The sequence below is a fragment of the Thecamonas trahens genome (assembly GCF_000142905.1).
Source record: "Thecamonas trahens ATCC 50062 unplaced genomic scaffold supercont1.41, whole genome shotgun sequence".
Classification (NCBI taxonomy): Eukaryota; order Apusomonadida; family Apusomonadidae; genus Thecamonas; species Thecamonas trahens.
The window spans coordinates 35,469-51,766 of NW_013657639.1; the positions used below are offsets into that span (position 1 = coordinate 35,469).

At 66.8% G+C, this 16,298-nt stretch overlaps 8 protein-coding genes across 8 annotated transcripts; 3 read left to right on the forward strand and 5 right to left on the reverse strand.

Annotated features, from left to right (window-relative positions):
- Positions 1-300: 300 nt before the first annotated feature.
- On the reverse strand, positions 301-1,859 carry AMSG_12124 (uncharacterized protein; the record flags this gene model as incomplete). The annotated part of the gene is made up of 2 exons (XM_013899913.1): positions 301-1,595; positions 1,847-1,859. The coding sequence occupies 2 exons, from the start codon at positions 1,857-1,859 to the stop codon at positions 301-303; spliced, it is 1,308 nt and encodes a 435-aa protein (XP_013755367.1).
- Positions 1,860-1,943: 84 nt separating this feature from the next.
- Positions 1,944-3,446, reverse strand: AMSG_12125 (uncharacterized protein; the record flags this gene model as incomplete). The annotated part of the gene is made up of 1 exon (XM_013899914.1): positions 1,944-3,446. The coding sequence occupies one exon, from the start codon at positions 3,444-3,446 to the stop codon at positions 1,944-1,946; it is 1,503 nt and encodes a 500-aa protein (XP_013755368.1).
- A 662-nt stretch (positions 3,447-4,108) lies between these two features.
- Positions 4,109-8,787, forward strand: AMSG_08022 (uncharacterized protein). The gene is made up of 2 exons (XM_013899811.1): positions 4,109-4,347; positions 4,403-8,787. The coding sequence occupies exons 1-2, from the start codon at positions 4,213-4,215 to the stop codon at positions 7,910-7,912; spliced, it is 3,645 nt and encodes a 1,214-aa protein (XP_013755265.1). The 5' UTR covers positions 4,109-4,212; the 3' UTR covers positions 7,913-8,787.
- AMSG_08023 (serine/threonine protein kinase) lies at positions 7,917-10,573 on the reverse strand (the record flags this gene model as incomplete). Its single annotated transcript, XM_013899812.1, has 2 exons — positions 7,917-8,816; positions 8,855-10,573. 2 exons carry the CDS (start codon positions 10,571-10,573, stop codon positions 7,917-7,919), a joined length of 2,619 nt encoding a protein of 872 aa, XP_013755266.1.
- A 340-nt stretch (positions 10,574-10,913) lies between these two features.
- AMSG_08024 (homoserine dehydrogenase) lies at positions 10,914-11,942 on the reverse strand (the record flags this gene model as incomplete). Its single annotated transcript, XM_013899813.1, has 1 exon — positions 10,914-11,942. The coding sequence occupies one exon, from the start codon at positions 11,940-11,942 to the stop codon at positions 10,914-10,916; it is 1,029 nt and encodes a 342-aa protein (XP_013755267.1).
- A 361-nt stretch (positions 11,943-12,303) lies between these two features.
- Positions 12,304-13,272, forward strand: AMSG_08025 (uncharacterized protein; the record flags this gene model as incomplete). The annotated part of the gene is made up of 1 exon (XM_013899814.1): positions 12,304-13,272. The coding sequence occupies one exon, from the start codon at positions 12,304-12,306 to the stop codon at positions 13,270-13,272; it is 969 nt and encodes a 322-aa protein (XP_013755268.1).
- Positions 13,273-13,409: 137 nt separating this feature from the next.
- Positions 13,410-14,495, reverse strand: AMSG_08026 (1-acylglycerol-3-phosphate O-acyltransferase 3; the record flags this gene model as incomplete). The annotated part of the gene is made up of 1 exon (XM_013899815.1): positions 13,410-14,495. One exon carries the CDS (start codon positions 14,493-14,495, stop codon positions 13,410-13,412), a length of 1,086 nt encoding a protein of 361 aa, XP_013755269.1.
- A 481-nt stretch (positions 14,496-14,976) lies between these two features.
- Positions 14,977-16,250, forward strand: AMSG_08027 (uncharacterized protein; the record flags this gene model as incomplete). The annotated part of the gene is made up of 2 exons (XM_013899816.1): positions 14,977-16,133; positions 16,232-16,250. The coding sequence occupies 2 exons, from the start codon at positions 14,977-14,979 to the stop codon at positions 16,248-16,250; spliced, it is 1,176 nt and encodes a 391-aa protein (XP_013755270.1).
- Between the last annotated feature and the right edge of the window lie 48 nt (positions 16,251-16,298).

Sequence of the window (16,298 nt, forward strand, 5' to 3'; positions counted from 1 at the left end):
GGGGCAGGGGGCAGGGGGCAGGGGGAGGGGGGGAAGAGAGGGCCAGGACTGGCATGGCATGCAAGCCATTCGCCACAGGTATGCCTACCATGGGTGTTCCTTGTCCGGCTTTCAGCAGTGTCAGTGGGAACATGGTGCTCGCAGTGAAAGTGGGGTGTGTCCTCCGACCGCCACCTCCCCCCCTCTTCCCCCTCCCCCGCCTCCCGCCTCCCGCCTCCCGCCTCCCGCCTCCACCCGCTCGATTAGCTCAGTATCTACAATCCCGGCAAAACGGTTTAATCGCTACGCAAGAGCACCAAGCTACAGACGCGAGTGCGAAGGCGCGGCCTTGAGGAGGGCGACAACGTCGTGCTTGGAGTACTCGACCGCGACCTGGAGCGGGGTGAGGCCGGCGGCGTTGGTGACCGAGGTGGAGGCGCCAGCGGCGAGGAGGAGCTTGACGACATCGGCGTGGCCAAAGCGCGCGGCGTCGTGGAGCGCCGTGTCGCCATACACGTCCTGCACGTCCGGGTTGATGCCGACCTCGTTGCAGAGGTAGTCGATGACCTGGACGTGGCCCCAGAAGGCCGCCTTGTGCAGCGCCGAGCGCGACGACGAGGCCTCGAGCTGGTGGACGTCAGCGGCGGGCGTAGCCTTCTTGAGCGGGCCAACCGAGCCGTGCATGGCGAGCTCGCGGAACTTGGCCGAGCTGGCGTCGCTCGACGCGCCGGCACCTGAGAACGGGCACTTGCCGCTGGGCGCGGCAGCGGCCGGCGCAACAGGGAACGGCGTGATTGGCGGCTCGACGCCGGGCACGTTGAACGGATTGCACGCCTCGGGGCAGCCGAGCGCGAGCAGCTTGGCGTACGCCTTGGCAAAGTCGGCAAAGAACAGGTCCTGGTCGTTGGCATACGCCCGCGCCCACTTGGCATACTCGGCATCGGTCCGCATCGCCATGTCCGTCGGCAGCATCATCAGCTCGCCAGTCGCCACGTCCTCGTACTGCAGCGGGCCATCCCACTCCTTGACCTGCCACTCCTCGAACATGAGGTTGCGGAAGTACTCGTTGTCGAACGAGAGGTTCTTGCGGGTCCACGGGCCGTCAAAGCCTGACCGCACAATGTGCGCCCGCCCCACCGTGTGCCCACCCATCAGCGCCACCGTCTCGCGGTCAGAGAAGCCCATGCGGGTAAAGAACTCGCGGACGTGATCGGCACCCTTGGACGCGTCCGGAATCCGCCCGTTCTCCGGGCAGCTCGACCCGTCGTCGGCATCAGTCCGCCCAAACGCGTGCGGGACGACCGGGCCGCCCATAAACTCGGTCGCCACCGCTCCAGCGTAAGTCCACAAGTCCGCCTCGGACACCTCCGGGTGCGCCTTCTTCACCTCGTGCAGCATGTCACGCACAATCGAGAGGCCCTTGTTGGCATCGTCCGAGATCTCCGGCTCGAACCGCATCGTCGCCCCGTCCGACCCGCCGGTCCCGTCGTGTTTGTCAAACGTCCCGGACGCATGCCACGCCACCCGCAGCGCAATCGGGCACGAGAACGACTTGCGGTTGATCAGTGCCGCCCGCACCTCTGACTTGAGAGCTTCCATGTTGACCGGCTTGTCCACTGCCATCCCCATCCCAGTCCCAGTCCCAGTCCAGTCCCAGTCCCAGTCCCCCCGCCCGCCCGATCCCCGGCCCCCGACCCCGACCCACACGCCACACAAGCCCAAGCCCAAGCCCACCATGAGTCACTCCCGTCCCCACCCCCGCCCCCACCCCCCACTCCCGCTTTCTCTCTCTCCTCTGCTCACATACTGCTGTTGTGTTGCCTCTGTTGTTCCGAGAGCTGTGTGGCTGCTCCCCCTCCTTGCTGACCTTGCGGCTGCATTTTCTTCGCCTCACCACACACGTGCATCGCTACCGGCGCAATACGCTTCGACCAGCGCATCCCATGCCTCGCGCTCGTCGTGGGTCATGGCAGAAACCTGCGCTGGCGTGACTTGGTCCACCACCACTGCTTGCCCGCACACGCTGACGGTGGCCGTCGACGGATCAAAGCCCTCGTTCTCGTCGTCCTCGCCCTCGCCGCCACCGTCGTACTCGTCGTCGTACTCGCCGGCCTCGTCCATATGCGCCACTCCGTCGGCTTGCCCGGCCCGCCGCCGCTTACGGCCATGGGCCTGGAAAATCGAGTCGAGCTCGCGCTCGAGCTCGAGGTCTTCGGTCGTCTGCTCGATGACCGGTGCGCCGTCGGGCGAGATCTCGACAAAGGTGACGACAGGGCCGCGGGCCCTCGGGCCGGCCCGCGGCTGTGGCCTGCTCGTGCTCTCGAGCTCCATCGGCGCGCACTGGGCCGCCGTGCCCGCCCGGCGTCGCTGCTGCTTGCGCCGCGAACACGGACCTCGTCGAGCTTGCGGACGAGCCGCTGCGAGCGGGCGAGCGCCGACTCGCGCCCACCGCCAAGCTCGAGCTGCGAGACGTCGACGGTGGTGCCCTGCGCCGCCGCCGTTCGCGCCCGCGCCTGAATCCGCGCCTCGCGGAGGACAAGGTCCTCGTTGGCAATGGCAAACCGCGAGACCTTGATCTGCGGATCGGTCTCGGACGGCGGCGGGACGGCCGGCGCCACCATCCACGCCGGCAGCTCGGTCATGCCGCCGGCTTCGCGCGAGGCGTGTGCCGACGACGGCCGGATGTCGACCGTGATCCGCTGCGCGCCCATGCCGAGCTTGGCCTGCCGCACCTGCCGCAGCCGTGTCTCCTCCTCTTCGTTGAGCTTCCACTTGAGCTCCTCCTCGGTGAGGATGGCATTGTTGCCGTCGGCGTCGACGTGCCAGGTAAACTGCTGCGTTTGCTCAAGCAGCCGCCCGATGGGATCCAGCTGCTCGTTGAGCCGCTTCTCGCGCGCCAGCAGCGACGCGTGCTCGGTCTTGGCGTCAATCCGCTCGAGCCGAACCCCGCATCGTGCACACCGAAAGTGGCCCGTCGCCGCCTCCATGTCGCCAAACTTCTTGCCGCACGTCTTGCACTCAAAGGCAAACCGCGCCACCGCCGTGATCGCCTCTTCCATCTGCTTCTTCATCTTGACAAACCGGTACGTCACCGCGTCGACCACGCCCTTAAAGTTGATCCAATAGTAGTCGTTGGCTGTCCCCTTAAAGTCAGCAATCGTGTACTCGTGGCCCTCCTTGAACTCGAGCTCGGGCTCGGCTGTGATCCGCTTCTTGGTCACCATCCGCTCCAGCTCCAGCGGCTTGAGATACATCGTCAGCTGCTTCTTCTGGAACTTCATCAGCTCTCTGAGGTCGTCGTCCTTGATCGGCGCCTTGGCCAGCAGCATGTCCATCAGCACAATCGACGGCCCGTCGTAGAACGCACGCATCACCTTGCGCGTCAGCTCCGCGAGCACCTCGTACCCGACCGTCGCATCGTTGACCGTCGGCGCCACTCCCATCTTCATCGCCGCCTGCGCGATCATCGAGTCATCGTACGCATCCTCGCGTCCAACCTCACCTCCCCTCCCCCACCTGCGCCCGTGCCTTTTCCTGCGCCCGCGCCCGCTCCGCTCCCAGCCTCGCCCGCAGCCCTGCTCGCCGTCCCCGACTCCATCGGTCTGCCGCCTACAGCCACCGCCTACAGCCACCGCCTACAGCCACCGCCTACAGCCGCTTTCTGCAACCAAAGCCAGACGTCAAACGCCAAAGAGCTCGTTCCACACAACCTTGGAACACGCCGACTCGCTCCAACCCCACGAGCTCAACGCACCCGACCACCTTCAAGTCGAGTCTGCACCACTCCGCCTCCGCCACCACCGACGACCACCCCTCCCCCATTCCCCCCCTCCCCACCCTCACCACCCAAGTCGCACTAACAATTTTTTCACACCACCCCCCACCCCCCACCCCCTCCCGTACAACCTCACAACCCAACCAATTCCCCCCCCTTCTCCTCCCTCCCTTCCACCACCACCCCTCCCCCACCCCCCACCCCCACCCCCCACCACCCCCACCATTCATGCCCCACTTTATCACTCTCACCGAAGTAGAGGACGCAGCAGCACGACGTATCCAATGGTTCTTCCACACAGCCCGCCTCCGACGGCAGGCCGTGTCGGCTGCCTCGGCGGCTGCCTGTGACACGCTCCACACCCGTGGTCTGGACAAGTTGGGCGAGATGACAAGGACTGCTGCTGCTGCCCACTGGTTGGCGGCGTCTCTCTCGCAGCACAGCTCTACCTCTGCCACATGTCCATCCATCTCACCGTCGCCATCGCCATCGCCATCGCCATCGCCATCGCCATCGCCATCGCCGCACTCGCGCCCTCCTCCTCGCGCTTCCCGCTCTACAAAGGCTCACGCCTCGTCATCATCGCCTGCATCGTCAGCTCCGCCCTCGCCGAGCGCACCTCGTCCTCAGCCACTAAGACCGCCCCAGGCCTGTGGCTTTCCTCGTGGTCTCTCCGATGGCGATCTGGTCTCCGCGCCCATGATGGGCACGCCGCCGCCCGCCTCCCCGTTGCCGGGCGCTCTGGGCGCGCTGGTGGCGTCGGTGACCAATGGCCCAGCTGCGCCTGCGGCCGTGGCCCATGCCACCGACAATCAAGAGGCTTGTCCCGACTCGGGAACCGGCATTGACGCGCTGATGCGTCGTTGCCTGGTCCAGCTGGTCGAGGATGCCGTGCCAGAAGGCGCAGACCCGGCCTCGGTCCTGCACGACGCCCGCCTCGCCACCACAACCTCGCTTGTCCTCGCCGTCTATCCGCTGTGGATGTCTGCCGCCTGGCTTGCCCGTCTCCTTGTCCGCCGCATCGTCGCTCCGGCCACCCCGCCGTCGGTTGCGCAGGCGCTCCTCTACGTCCTCTCGGCGTGGTGGCGGCTCCTTTCGCGTCCGCGGCTCGGGCCGGGCGGATTAGTCGAACCGTCGGTCTCGGCCCTCGACGTCGCCGCCTTCATCACTGCCGGCCTCTCCTCGTGGGCGCCACGCCATCCCGACGTTGCCGCCGCCTCGGCTACCCTCCTTGTCCGCGTCTCTGCACCGCTCGCCCTCCCGCCGACCGACCTTCCACCGCCGACTCCTGTCGTGCCTTCAGCTTCGCTCCTCCGCAAGGCTGGTCCGCTCGCGACCATGCGCGCCGACGTCGCTGGGTTCAACGAGCGTCTTGCACTCGGGAGAGTCACCTCCTCCAAGTCGCTCCTCGCCAACGACGCGCTCCTCGTCGCCTCGCAGCTGACCCTCATTGAGTCAGCCTCGTTTGCTCGCATCGACCTTGTCGAGTGGCACGCCTACATCCGGCTCTATCCGCGCCTCGCCGCCGCCCGCCTCGCCCCGCACACCGCCTGGCCGCTCGTTGCTGCTGCACCCAACCTCACCACCCTCCTGCTCCGTCAGGAGGCCGTCTCCGCCTGGGCTCGCTCGCTCGTCCTGCAGCCGCAGTTTCTCAACGCCCAGCTGGTCCGTGTCGTGTGGCTTGTCCAGGTTGCGCGCTTTGCCTTTGACCTCCGCAACCACGCCACCGCCGCCGCCATCGTCACCGGCCTCCTCTCGCTCCAGGTCCGCTCTGCCACCGCCCTCTGGCGCCACCTGCCAAAGGCCACTGGCATGCTCCTCGCCGAGCTCCATGCCGCCCTCCTCGCGCCGGCAGGCGACTCGCCGTTTGCCGCCACCTCGCGCTACCTCGACGAGACCAACGACTCATGGCTCGCCCTCGACGAGCTTGCGCCGCATCTCGCGTGTGTCGCGCCTCGCCTCGCCCATGCCCGTCGCGGCTTCCGCCTCCTCTCGCGGCTGTGGTCCAAGCGCGGCGGTGGCTCGCCGCTCATCCCGGTCGTCCCGCGCATCCTGCACGCCATGATCACCTCGGTCCCCTGCGGCGCGTGCATCGCCCACCTCCCGTCGCGCCCAGCCTTTATGGTCGCCTCGCTGGTCGCCTCTCTCGATGCCCTCGACCCGCTCGCCTCAGCCCTCTCCTCGCTCACCCGCCTCTCCGCCGCCCACGCCGGCTATGCCCTCCTCACCACCGCCCTCTCTACACACCGCGTCTACGGCCAGTTCCCGATCGCTTCGCCCACCCTTCTCGCCCTCGTCGACCGCACCATCTGGCGCCCTCTGCTCGACGCCTACTCGCTCTCGCCGCACGACTCGACCGGCCCGCCCGAGGCCACCCTCCTCGCCGCCGCCCGCATCTCGCCGCTCCTCGACCCCATGCAGGGCCTGGTCCCGCACGCTTGCTCGCCGCTGCCGCTCTCGCTCGACGCATTTGCCGCAGAGCCTGGCGCTGCCACCCCCCACGTCTGGGAGGCTGCGCTCGTCGAGGCTCACCCGGCCCGGCCCTCGGGCCCTTCGGGCCTCTTCTCGCTTGGCCGTATGCTCCTTGGCGCCGTCTTTCCCGAGGCCGGCCTCCACTCGCCGTCGGCCTCGGTCGGCACCCGCCCACACACCCGTCTCTGGGGCTACCTCGCCATCCACAACTCCAAGGGCCTCTACTTTGTCGCCACTCCGCGCCTCGGCCCGCGCACAGAGCGCATGGTCACCTGGGACGCCGTCGCCACCATGGCTCTCGGATCCTCCGGCTCTGCCCTGCTCATCCGCACCCGCCTCGGCGCTGTCTACACATTTACCCACATCACCCCGCTGTGGAGCCCGGACCCGTCGCCCCACCGCAACATCTCCCGCCCGCCGCCCGCCGACGTCCTCCTCAACACCCTCCACACCCAGATGGCCAAGTTCCGCGCAGACACCGACGCCTCGGCCCTCTCGCAGACCCTAGTCGCCCACAATGTCAACTCGCCAGGCTCGACCCCGCGCGGCGCGTCTGCCGCACGCCGGGTTCCGCCCCGCAAGCCACCGCTCCCGCCGTCAAACTCGACCGAGGCCGAGCTGTACGACGACGAGTCGACCGAGCTCAACGCTTCCTTTGCCGCCCCGGCCACCACCACAGACTCGATCCTCATCTTTTCCGACGACTCGCTCACCACAGGCTGGGACGCTCTCTCGTTCTCCTCCTCCGGTCCTGACCCGTACTTCTCGTCGTCTTCCGGCGCTTCGGGCGGGCCCGGTACCCTCTCCGACTCGGCCTGCGCCGCCGACCGCTCGTCGCCCAACCCGCGCGCGCGTGCCCGTCGCTCGCCCATCCCCTTTGCCGACGATGCCGCCGCGCTCAAGCGCGCCCAGAAGAAGCGCGTGCCGCCGTGGAAGCGCGCTCGCCTCCGCCGCGCGCTCCCGGCCCCGCCGCGCGTCGCAAGACCGTCGCGTGTCTCTCAGGAGGCGCTCGCCAAAGAGTATCTCGAGGCCTCCGAGGGTGCCCCGCTCGAGTCGGGTATCGCGCTGCAGGAAGTCAACTCGAACCGCGGCATCGTGCTGTTTTCATTCGACACCCTCAAGCCCGGTCGCGCCTACACCTCGCTCACGTCGGGCCTCCGCATCTCGCGCTCCGGTGAAGGCTCGATCCGCATCGGCAACAAGCTCTTCTCCATCCCGGTCACCCAGTCGCTCTCACCAACTCTTGCTGTCTCGACTCCGTCGCTCCGCCAGAAGCGCTCGTCCGAGCTTGTCCGGCTCGCCCACATCAACTCGGCCCTCGCCGCCCAGCACGACCGCGAAGCCGCCCGCGCCGCAAAGGCCGTCATGCTTTACGAGCGCGCACAGGCTCACATCCGCGCCAAAGAGGCCCGTGCAGAGGCCCGCGCCCGTGCAGACTTTGAGCGCGAGCGCCGTGCAGCATTCAAGTCCCGCAGGGACGCCGTCGCTGCTCAGCGGCGCCGCGTTGCCGCACGCCGTGCCGCACGTCCGACCTCGCCAAACGCATCGAACCCGACCTCGCCGACCTCGTCCTCGTCGGCTGCACGCAAATCGCGCACCCGGACAAAGTCGTCCACTAAGCGCGCCCGCCCGCAACCGCCACTACCGGTCCCGGTCGAGGCCGCGCCAACCGCAGTGACACCGTAGCAGCTCACGCAGACCCAGCCGCCGCGCCCGAGCCCGAGCTCGAACTCGAGTATGAGTAGCTCGAGCCCGAGCCCGAGCCCGAGCCCGAGCCCGAGCCCGAGCCCGAGCAGCTGGCGCTTGTCAGCGCCGTGCCTCCGTTTTTGCCGGTAGACTCGGTCGCCGGCACCGAGCCCGACGTGGGCGAGTAGTTGTCCGAGTCAGTGCCCGAGAGCGAGTCGAAGGCGCCCGACCGCGACCGCGACCTCGCGCGGAGCACCGGGTGCAGGGTCGGCGTCAGTCGCCGCCCTCGCGAACCCTCACGCATATGCTCTACCGCCGAGTCGTCGTCCTCGTTGTCCGAGTCAATGGCCGAGTCGTCCGACGCCGAGCCGGCGTTCGACGAAAGCGACGACTCGCGCGACTGGATGCTCGCTCGGGTAGTCGCCAGCCACCGCCGTCCGAGCATGACCGAGAGCGAGATAGCGGCCATTGACTTGACCTTGACCGCCGCCGCCATCACCTCCTGGGCCGGAATGACAATGTCTGGCTCCTCGACCGGCGACAGCGGCGCGGCGCCTCCGCAGGTCACCCACTCGTTGGCCATGATGTCAGCCATAGTGTACCGCGCGTCCGGATCCTTGGTCAGCAGGCCGTCGAGGAGCTCCCGGAGCGCCGGCGGCGTCGCCGGCGACGCCGGATACTCGACCGAGTTGTGGAGGATGGCGTCAAAAAGCTTCTTCTGCGTTGCAAACGGATTGCCTCCCGGCGGAGGCTCGAAAGGTAGCGCGCCAAAGACAAATGAGTAGAGCGTGACGCCGAGCGCCCAGAGGTCGACCGGCTTGCCCTTGACGTCGGACGACGCACAGAGCTCAGGCGCCATAAACGCGGGTGTGCCCTTGGATGCCGTCGTCATCACGTCAGTCGTCTCAAACACGAGCGCCACCCAAAGTCGGCAATCTTGACCGTCCCGTCTCGGCTCAACAACAGATTCTCCGGCTTGAGGTCGCGGTGGATTACGTGGTGCGAGTGGAGGTAGTCGAGGCCCTGCACCACGTCGCGAAAGTAGTTGCATGCCGTGCCTAGCGTCGGCAGCGACTTGTGCAACGAGATGTCGAGCGAGAGCCCGCCAGGCAGGTACTCCATCACCAGGTACACCAGCGGGCCGGTTCCCTGCGACGCGTGGAGCGGCTTCTCGTACATGACCTCGACGAGCTTGACCACGTTTGGATGCGTCAGCCGCTTCATAACCGCAATCTCGTGCCGCGCCCCGAGCTCGTCGTCAAGCAGCGCCTTGGCCTCGGGTCCCAGCTCGTACGAGTCTGACGTCACAGATCGTGACGATGGCCGCAAAGACGACGACGCCGCCGCCGCCTTTGTGCTGATCGTCGTCGGCGCTGCAGACACTGCTCGCCCACTGCTCCGCACCCGCCGCGCGTCCAGTGCCCGCACCCGCGCCTCGCTGTGTGACTTGGCATCGGTCCCTGACCGCCGGCCAGCCGCCCGTGCCAGCGACGCAAACCGCTTTGCAGGCGGCCCACGCACGAGCGGCCGCGACGGTAGCACCTTGCGCGAGATCGACGTGTTGGGTAGAACCTTCATCGCAAACGTAAACTGGTGCTCGTCGACAACAGCCTCGTCCAGCGGCCGCTCGGCACGCGCCTTGGCCGCCGCCTTGGCCGCCGCCTTGGCCTTGAGTGTATCGACTACCTTGTACACATCGCCAAATGAGCCCTTGCCGACCTTGCCTACAATTTTGAACTGGTTGACCATGATCGAGCCCGAGTCCTTTCGCTTGTGAACTCCATAAGTCTCGCCCACACCGAGGTGGCTCGAGTGTCGCACCAGCGGGTCGCCGCTCCGCTGCAGCAGAGGCGACGTCTTGTTCTTTGCTAGCGGGTTGACTCCGACGTCAGAGCTTCCAGTCTCGGACGCTGCCAAGCTCGAGTCGCTGTACTGCAGGTTGACGTCCGAGAGGGAGCCGCCGATTCCGAGCTGCAGCGAGCGTACAAGCACAGTGCCCGAGCCCGAGCCCGAGCCCGAGACTGATCCACTGCCGTCGTCCGAGCCCGAGCCGGGGCCCAAGCACGTTGCGTCACTCACTGCCGCCAGCTCGTGTGCAGTCACAGTCGCGTCGACTCCGTCGTCCTCAAACGCCGTCACTTGCAAGACTGGCATCGACTTGTCGAGCGCAAACGCCGCGTCCGGCGAGAGCATGCTGGTCACGTTCTTGCAGCCGTCGCCATCAGCCTCAGTCCGCACCACCGGAGTAGCTGGCTGGTGCACAATGTCCGGGACCACGCCGGTCGGGCCCAAGCCATGTGTGGCTACAGTCGGCGGCAGCCTGCTGCCGGTTGCTGCGGCATCTCCCTCTCTGTCATCGCCGTCCAACTCGTCAAAGAGGGAGAGGCGAGAGAAGGCACCCGGGCCGAGAGTGGTCGACTTTGACTTGCGTAAGCCCCTACCTGATGACGACGATGACGAGCCGTGTCCAGCCCCTGCTGCAGCAGCAGCAGCAGCTCTCCGAGCATCCACCGGAAGATGATGGCTCTCACCAGGAGCAACCAAACTCTGTCCGTGGCGCAAGCCGTCTCCGGCCTGTCCAGAGGAGGGACCACCCAGAGTAGCAATGGCATCAGCAGGATCAGCATGAACTGTGATATCGAATACCTTGCCCAGGTCCATGGTGGGTGTTGATGGTGTCGTCGGGGTGGCGGGGGTGGCTGGAGGGGGTGACGACATGATCAGTGTGGGGACGGGGGGAGGGGGGAGGGGGAGGGGAGGGTGGTGGTGGGAGTGGTGGGAGTGGTGGCTGTGGGAGTGGTGGTGAGGGAAAGGAGGGTGGTGGTGGCTGTGGGAGTGGAGTGGTGGGGATGGTGGCTGTGTGTGGGGGGGTGGGGGGTGGCTCTGTGTTCGGTCCGTCGGAACCGCGTGCTGCGGCTGGGCGTCACTGATTTGTGCTGTGCACGAGTTGCGGGGGGAAAAGGGAAAGGAAGGGGGGGGGAGTGGGGGGGAGGAAAGGCTCCTACAACATGCCGCCCTTAATCAGCCGCAGAATGTCGTAGTAGTTGCCGTATGCGGTCTGAGCCACGCCCGGATCGGTCTCAAAGACAGTGGTCGGGCCCATGGTGTCGGTGACTACCGTGAGCGCCGACGACGAGCCGACGACGTGGGCGAGCGGGTTGCTGAGCGGGAGACGGCGGAGGGCCACAGATCCGGTCCCGGTCGCGATGTCGCCCGAGCACACAACCTTGAGCACCTCGCCAGCCGCGGCCGCGTCGGCAATGTCGGCTGCAGTGACGCCGGCGACCGAGTCGCGGACAATGTCGGTCGGGCGGACCGAGTGTGGCGACCAGACGTTGAGGAGGGCGGCGACCTTGGCGGCGGCGTCCCAGCCGTCCATGTCGGTCGACGGGTCGGCCTCGGCAATGCCGACGGCCTGGGCGCTGGCGATGGCATCGGCCATAGAGACGCCGTCGGCCATGGCGCAGAGCACAATGTTCGAGGTCGAGTTGAGGATGCCCTCGAAGGAGACGACCTTGGAGCCGGTCAGCGCCTCGTCGACAAGGCTGAACACCGGCGCGCCGTCCATGACCACCGACTCGAAGCGGAAGCCCACACCAGCCTGCTTAGCTGCCGCCGCAAGCTCTTTGTACTGCGTGGCCACGGGGCCCTTGTTCGAGGTCACCACGTGCTTGCCGGCGGCAAAAGCGGCACGGATGTACGACGCCGCAGGCTCGCCCGTCTCAAAGTCCAGCACTGAGTTCTCCACCACCACTGCGCCCGGTGAGACCGCCAGCATCTCCTCCACTGACTCGATCGTTGTCCACGCCTCGGGCCACTCGCTCCGCTCCGGAAGGCTCAGATCCCCCGGGCTGAGCTCGATCGGATGCTCCACGTCGCGGGTTGCCACAGACAGGCCCGATCTCGTCCGGATGCCCGTCACTACAAGCTTGCGCCCGGTCGCCTCGACACAGCGATGGAGGAGCGGAAGAAGCGCCTTGCCCACAGAGCCAAAGCCAATCAGATCGAGGCCAACCGTCGTCTGCGCCATGGTGTTTGTCGCTCGTTGGGGACGGTGGAGGCGGTGGTGGAGCTGAGTGGAGTGTGGCCACGCCGTGCCTCGACCACGTGGAGACGGTACACGAATGGTCTAGTCTGATCACATGCCCGGCTCGATCGGCCTCCACGCACGACGATCTCTACTGTCTACTGTCGTCAGGTACTTTCTGATCGACCGCCGCGGTCACTGGTAGCTGGCCTCAGCAGCGCAGTGCAAACAAAATCCGCTGGAAAACCACGAAAACGTCCCTCCCCTGCCGAGCATCAACGGCTGCACGTGGTCTTCACACCCTCCCGAGACACCGGGGCCAATACCAATATCGCACGCTTCTCTCCATCACCACAAGACGACAATGAAGACGACTACTTCTGCAATGGTACTCGCCATGGCGCTTCTCGCCAGCCTGGCGTCTGCGACCAACCTCTGGGTTGGGTATGGGAGCGCGAACGGGCGTGGAATTGCGCCGCTGAACATCACGGGTGGGACGGTTTTTATGGGCCCGACCTCGAGGGCCGAGGCGATCCGACAGCCTTGGATGGAGCCGATTGTGGGCAAGACTGATTGCGGTAAGGCGATCGGCTTTATGGACTCGCTGGAGTACAACCGGTACAACTACGTCGAGATCTGCGACGACGCCGCGACGTACTCCAAGCCATTCGTGCCGTCCATCGGCTACTCGCGCTCGTGGATCGCCGCCGGCGTGGCGCCCGTCTCGGGCAAGCCGATCGGCATCTCGATGTCCTACTCCAGCCAGGGCCCTGTTGTTGTGCTCTTTGATTCGCAGACGGCAAAGCCGGTGTCGGAGGTTGACTCGGACGTTGCCGCCGCCGGCCGCCCGTCGGCTATGACCTGGATGACCGACTCGTTCGGCTCGATCGAAGGCGCCATTGTGCAGTACTCGACTGGCTCCAGCTGGCAGGCCGTCAACGTGCCGGTCGACGGCGGGCAGGCGTCAATTGTGGCCTCGGGCTCCGACGATCCCTACATTGCACTCGCGCAGGGCTTCTTCTTCTCCACTTCCAAGGAGCTGTACGGCCTCCGCGCCGGCTCGGCTGGCAACGTCACCTTTGTCACCTCCGACTCGTCCAACCCGCTTGACGCGCCCAAGGTTGTTGCCCAGCTCCCTCAGGAGATCTACTCGTGCGCGTCAACGATGGCTGTCTCGACGCGCACCGCCTACGTTCTCTGCTCGCAGCGCGGCCAGAACTCGGGCTCGCCCAACGTGCTTGTTGAGATCCACGCCGGCCTCGGCACCGTCAACACCTACCCGCTTGAGTTTGCCAGCACCTCGTACGCCTTTGGCTACCTTGTCAACATCTAGTGGCATAAACGCAAGTCATTTTTTCGCTTGTCCTGCGCGCTCAACTGGCATGCGCAGCGGGACCGATGCATACACGCCGCCGCCGGCTGCGGGGCCTCAGCTTGCGTTGGCGAGCGATGATGTCCCGCTCATGGGCCTCACCACAGCCACGAGATCAGAGCGGCAGCAGAGGCGTAGCTGACGTACGCGGCGGGTAGAGCGTAAAGGACCGCCCACTGGGCAAGCCACGAGTAAACCGACCAGGTGTACGCCGCAGGCTGCGCCGACGCGACCGGGTCCGGGAAGGCGCCGGTGGCGTAAAAGATGTCCAGCAGCCGGTCCTTCTCGACAAAGAACTCGTAGAGCCACGCGGCAAAGGCGTCGTCATCGTTGATGATGGCGGCGGGCGGAACCGGGACCTTGCGGCAGTGGATGTGAATGGGCAGGCCGCCGTCGCGCGGCAGGGCGAGGTCGATCGGGCGCCACGGTCCGTAGTCACCGTCCTTGGCGTTGCGCGGATAGCCGAGGGTGACGTCGAAGATGTCGGTGACGGCATCGCCGAGTGTGCGGAGGGCGACGGCAAAGGCCTTGGTCCGCGGCAGGAGGTGGTGCTTGAGCGGAACAAGGCCCTGCGCGCCCGCCCACTTGATCGACTTGGCAAAGAGCTTCTTGGTCTGAACCGAGCCTTCAGGCGAGAAGAAGAGCCACTGCGCCATATGGTTAGGGTCGGCAATGTCCGAGACGCCGCGGACGAGCTCGGCCTCGTTCCGGGCCGCCGCTGCAGGGCTCGACTTGCCCGACGAGACAAAGATGTCGTCGCGCATCCAGTGCATCCATCCGTGCGGGAGGTTGAGCAGGTAGCGGATGGAGATCCAGCGGAAGCACTTGGACGACACGCCCTGGAGCGTGGCCATGAAGCAGCCGAGCATCATGGCGTCGGCAAAGGAAAGGTGATTAAAGGTCACGGCGCCACCACGCTTCCGTCCTTCGGTCAGCGTGTGATGCGGCGGAATGGCCACGCCATACCGATACACCCGCGTCCCCGCCCACCACGTCGTCACGGCAACGACCCATATCGAGGTGAGGTTGAAGCAGTACGTGGCAATCTCCAAGTACGCCGACCGGAGGCCTGGCAGGTACTTGAGCGGCAGGGCGAGGCCAGCCAGGACCGCAAAGTACACATACTGCGTTACCGTCACAATGCCCACAAGCCCTGCGCATGCATACGTCACAAACTTGTGCATACGTGCTCCTCTGTCCCCGCCTTCTCTCTAGCAAGACGTGTGTCCGCCCCTCGCGCCAGCCCCTTTCCCCCCCCCCCCCCCCCCAGCGCCCGCCCCCCCTCCCCTCGCCTGCCACCGCCCTCCGCCCCGACATGCGCACGAGCCGACCAAGCCCCAGCCAAGGCCAAGCCGTCTGTCTCCATCCCCCCCCTCCCCTCCCTCCCTCCCTCCCTCCCTCCCTCCTCATCCCTCTATACCCTCTATATCCATACTCTCATACACTAAAACACTTCTGATCGTGATCGATAGCCATAGGCCATTCCCTGCCTTACCGCCTGGCTCGTCCTGCACCATACCTGATCGCGATCACGATCGCCACCTTCAGGAAAAAGTCACTTTTAGGCGCCATCCCACCACACACCACCACTTCCACCCCCCCCCCCCCACCTACACACACACACACACACACACACACACACACACACATACCAGTCACACATCTATGTCGTACTCTGGACAGAAGCGTGAGGCTGAGGGCTCGTGGGGAGGCGAGCAGGCGTCCAAGTCGCGCAAGACGCTCTCCGGCTCGGCCATGCCGACGGCCAATTCGGCCGGCAACGGCGCAGGCGGCGCGGCCGGAGCTGGAGGCTACGGCTACGCTCAGTCTGGCTACGGCTATGCTGCGCCTGCTGCCGGTGGCTATGGGTATGCTGCTGCTGCGCCGAGCGCCGCCGGGTACGACCCGTCCGGAGCGTGGGCTGCGGCGGGGTACGCCGGCTACGGCTATGCCGCTGCGCCCGCTGCCGGCGGATATGGGATGGCGGCTGGCGGCGCGCCGGCGGGCTACGGCTACGGTGCAGGCGTGGGCGGAGCCCAGGCGCCTGGGATGGAGGAGAACCGGGTGTATGTTGGATCCATCTCGTACTCGGCCAACGAGGGTGACGTGCACGCCCTCTTCTCGCAGATTGGGCCCATCCAGTCCATTACCATGCCCCGCGACCGCGAGCTCGACCGCCACAAGGGCTTTGCCTTTGTCGCCTTCCACTACCCGCAGTCGGCGTACCAGGCCATTGCGTCGCTCGACGGCTACGAGTTTGCTGGCCGCAACCTCCGGGTCTCGCGCCCCCAGAACCCGGCGGTGACCCGCGGCGACAGCTCGGGCGGCCACGCTGGCGGCCACATGGGCGGCCACGGCGCGCCCTCGCACGTCATGGACCTGCGCCTCTCGGACCACAACCCGCCGCCGGGCGTCGACCCCTCGGCGTCAACCCGCCCCAACCGCATCTACGTCGGCGCCATCCAGTTTGCTGCCTCGGCCCACGACGTCAAGGCCGCCTTTGAGCTCGTCGGCCCCGTCCGCAATGTCCAGCTCATTGCCCACCCGGCCTCGGGCCGCCACCGCGGCTACGGCTTTGTCGAGTTCTGGCACCTCGAGTCAGCCGACCGCGCCGTCCAGACCATGAACGGCTACGACCTTCAGGGCCGCCCGCTCAAGGTCGACTGGGCCTCGCCGCCCAACGACCCGAAGCTCCGCAACGAGGTCGCCGCTGCTGTCCCCGCCCTTGCAGACACCGCCGTCCCGCTTGCCGAGCAGCCTGCCGCTGCCCCGGTCGCCGACGCCCCGACCTTTGCCACCTACTCTTCCGAGTCGTTTGGCGCGTATGGCGCGGCAGCCGCCAACCCGGCTGCTGACCCGACCGCTGCCGCTGCCGCTGCCCCCGCTGCCGCTGCCGCTGCCGCTGTCCCCGCTGCCGAAGACCCCACCCCTTCCGCTGACCCGGCCCCTGCCGACGCCCCCCGCCCCCGCTTCCGATGCCGACGCCT

Excerpts from the sequence above, each read along its gene's own strand:
- AMSG_08022 (XM_013899811.1), top strand. The coding sequence starts at position 4,213 with ATGTCCATCCATCTCACCGTCGCCATCGCCATCGCCATCGCCATCGCC. Across the intron at positions 4,348-4,402 it reads TCGTCATCATCGCCTGCATC|GCCTGTGGCTTTCCTCGTGG; the intron begins GTCAGCTCCGCC and ends AGACCGCCCCAG.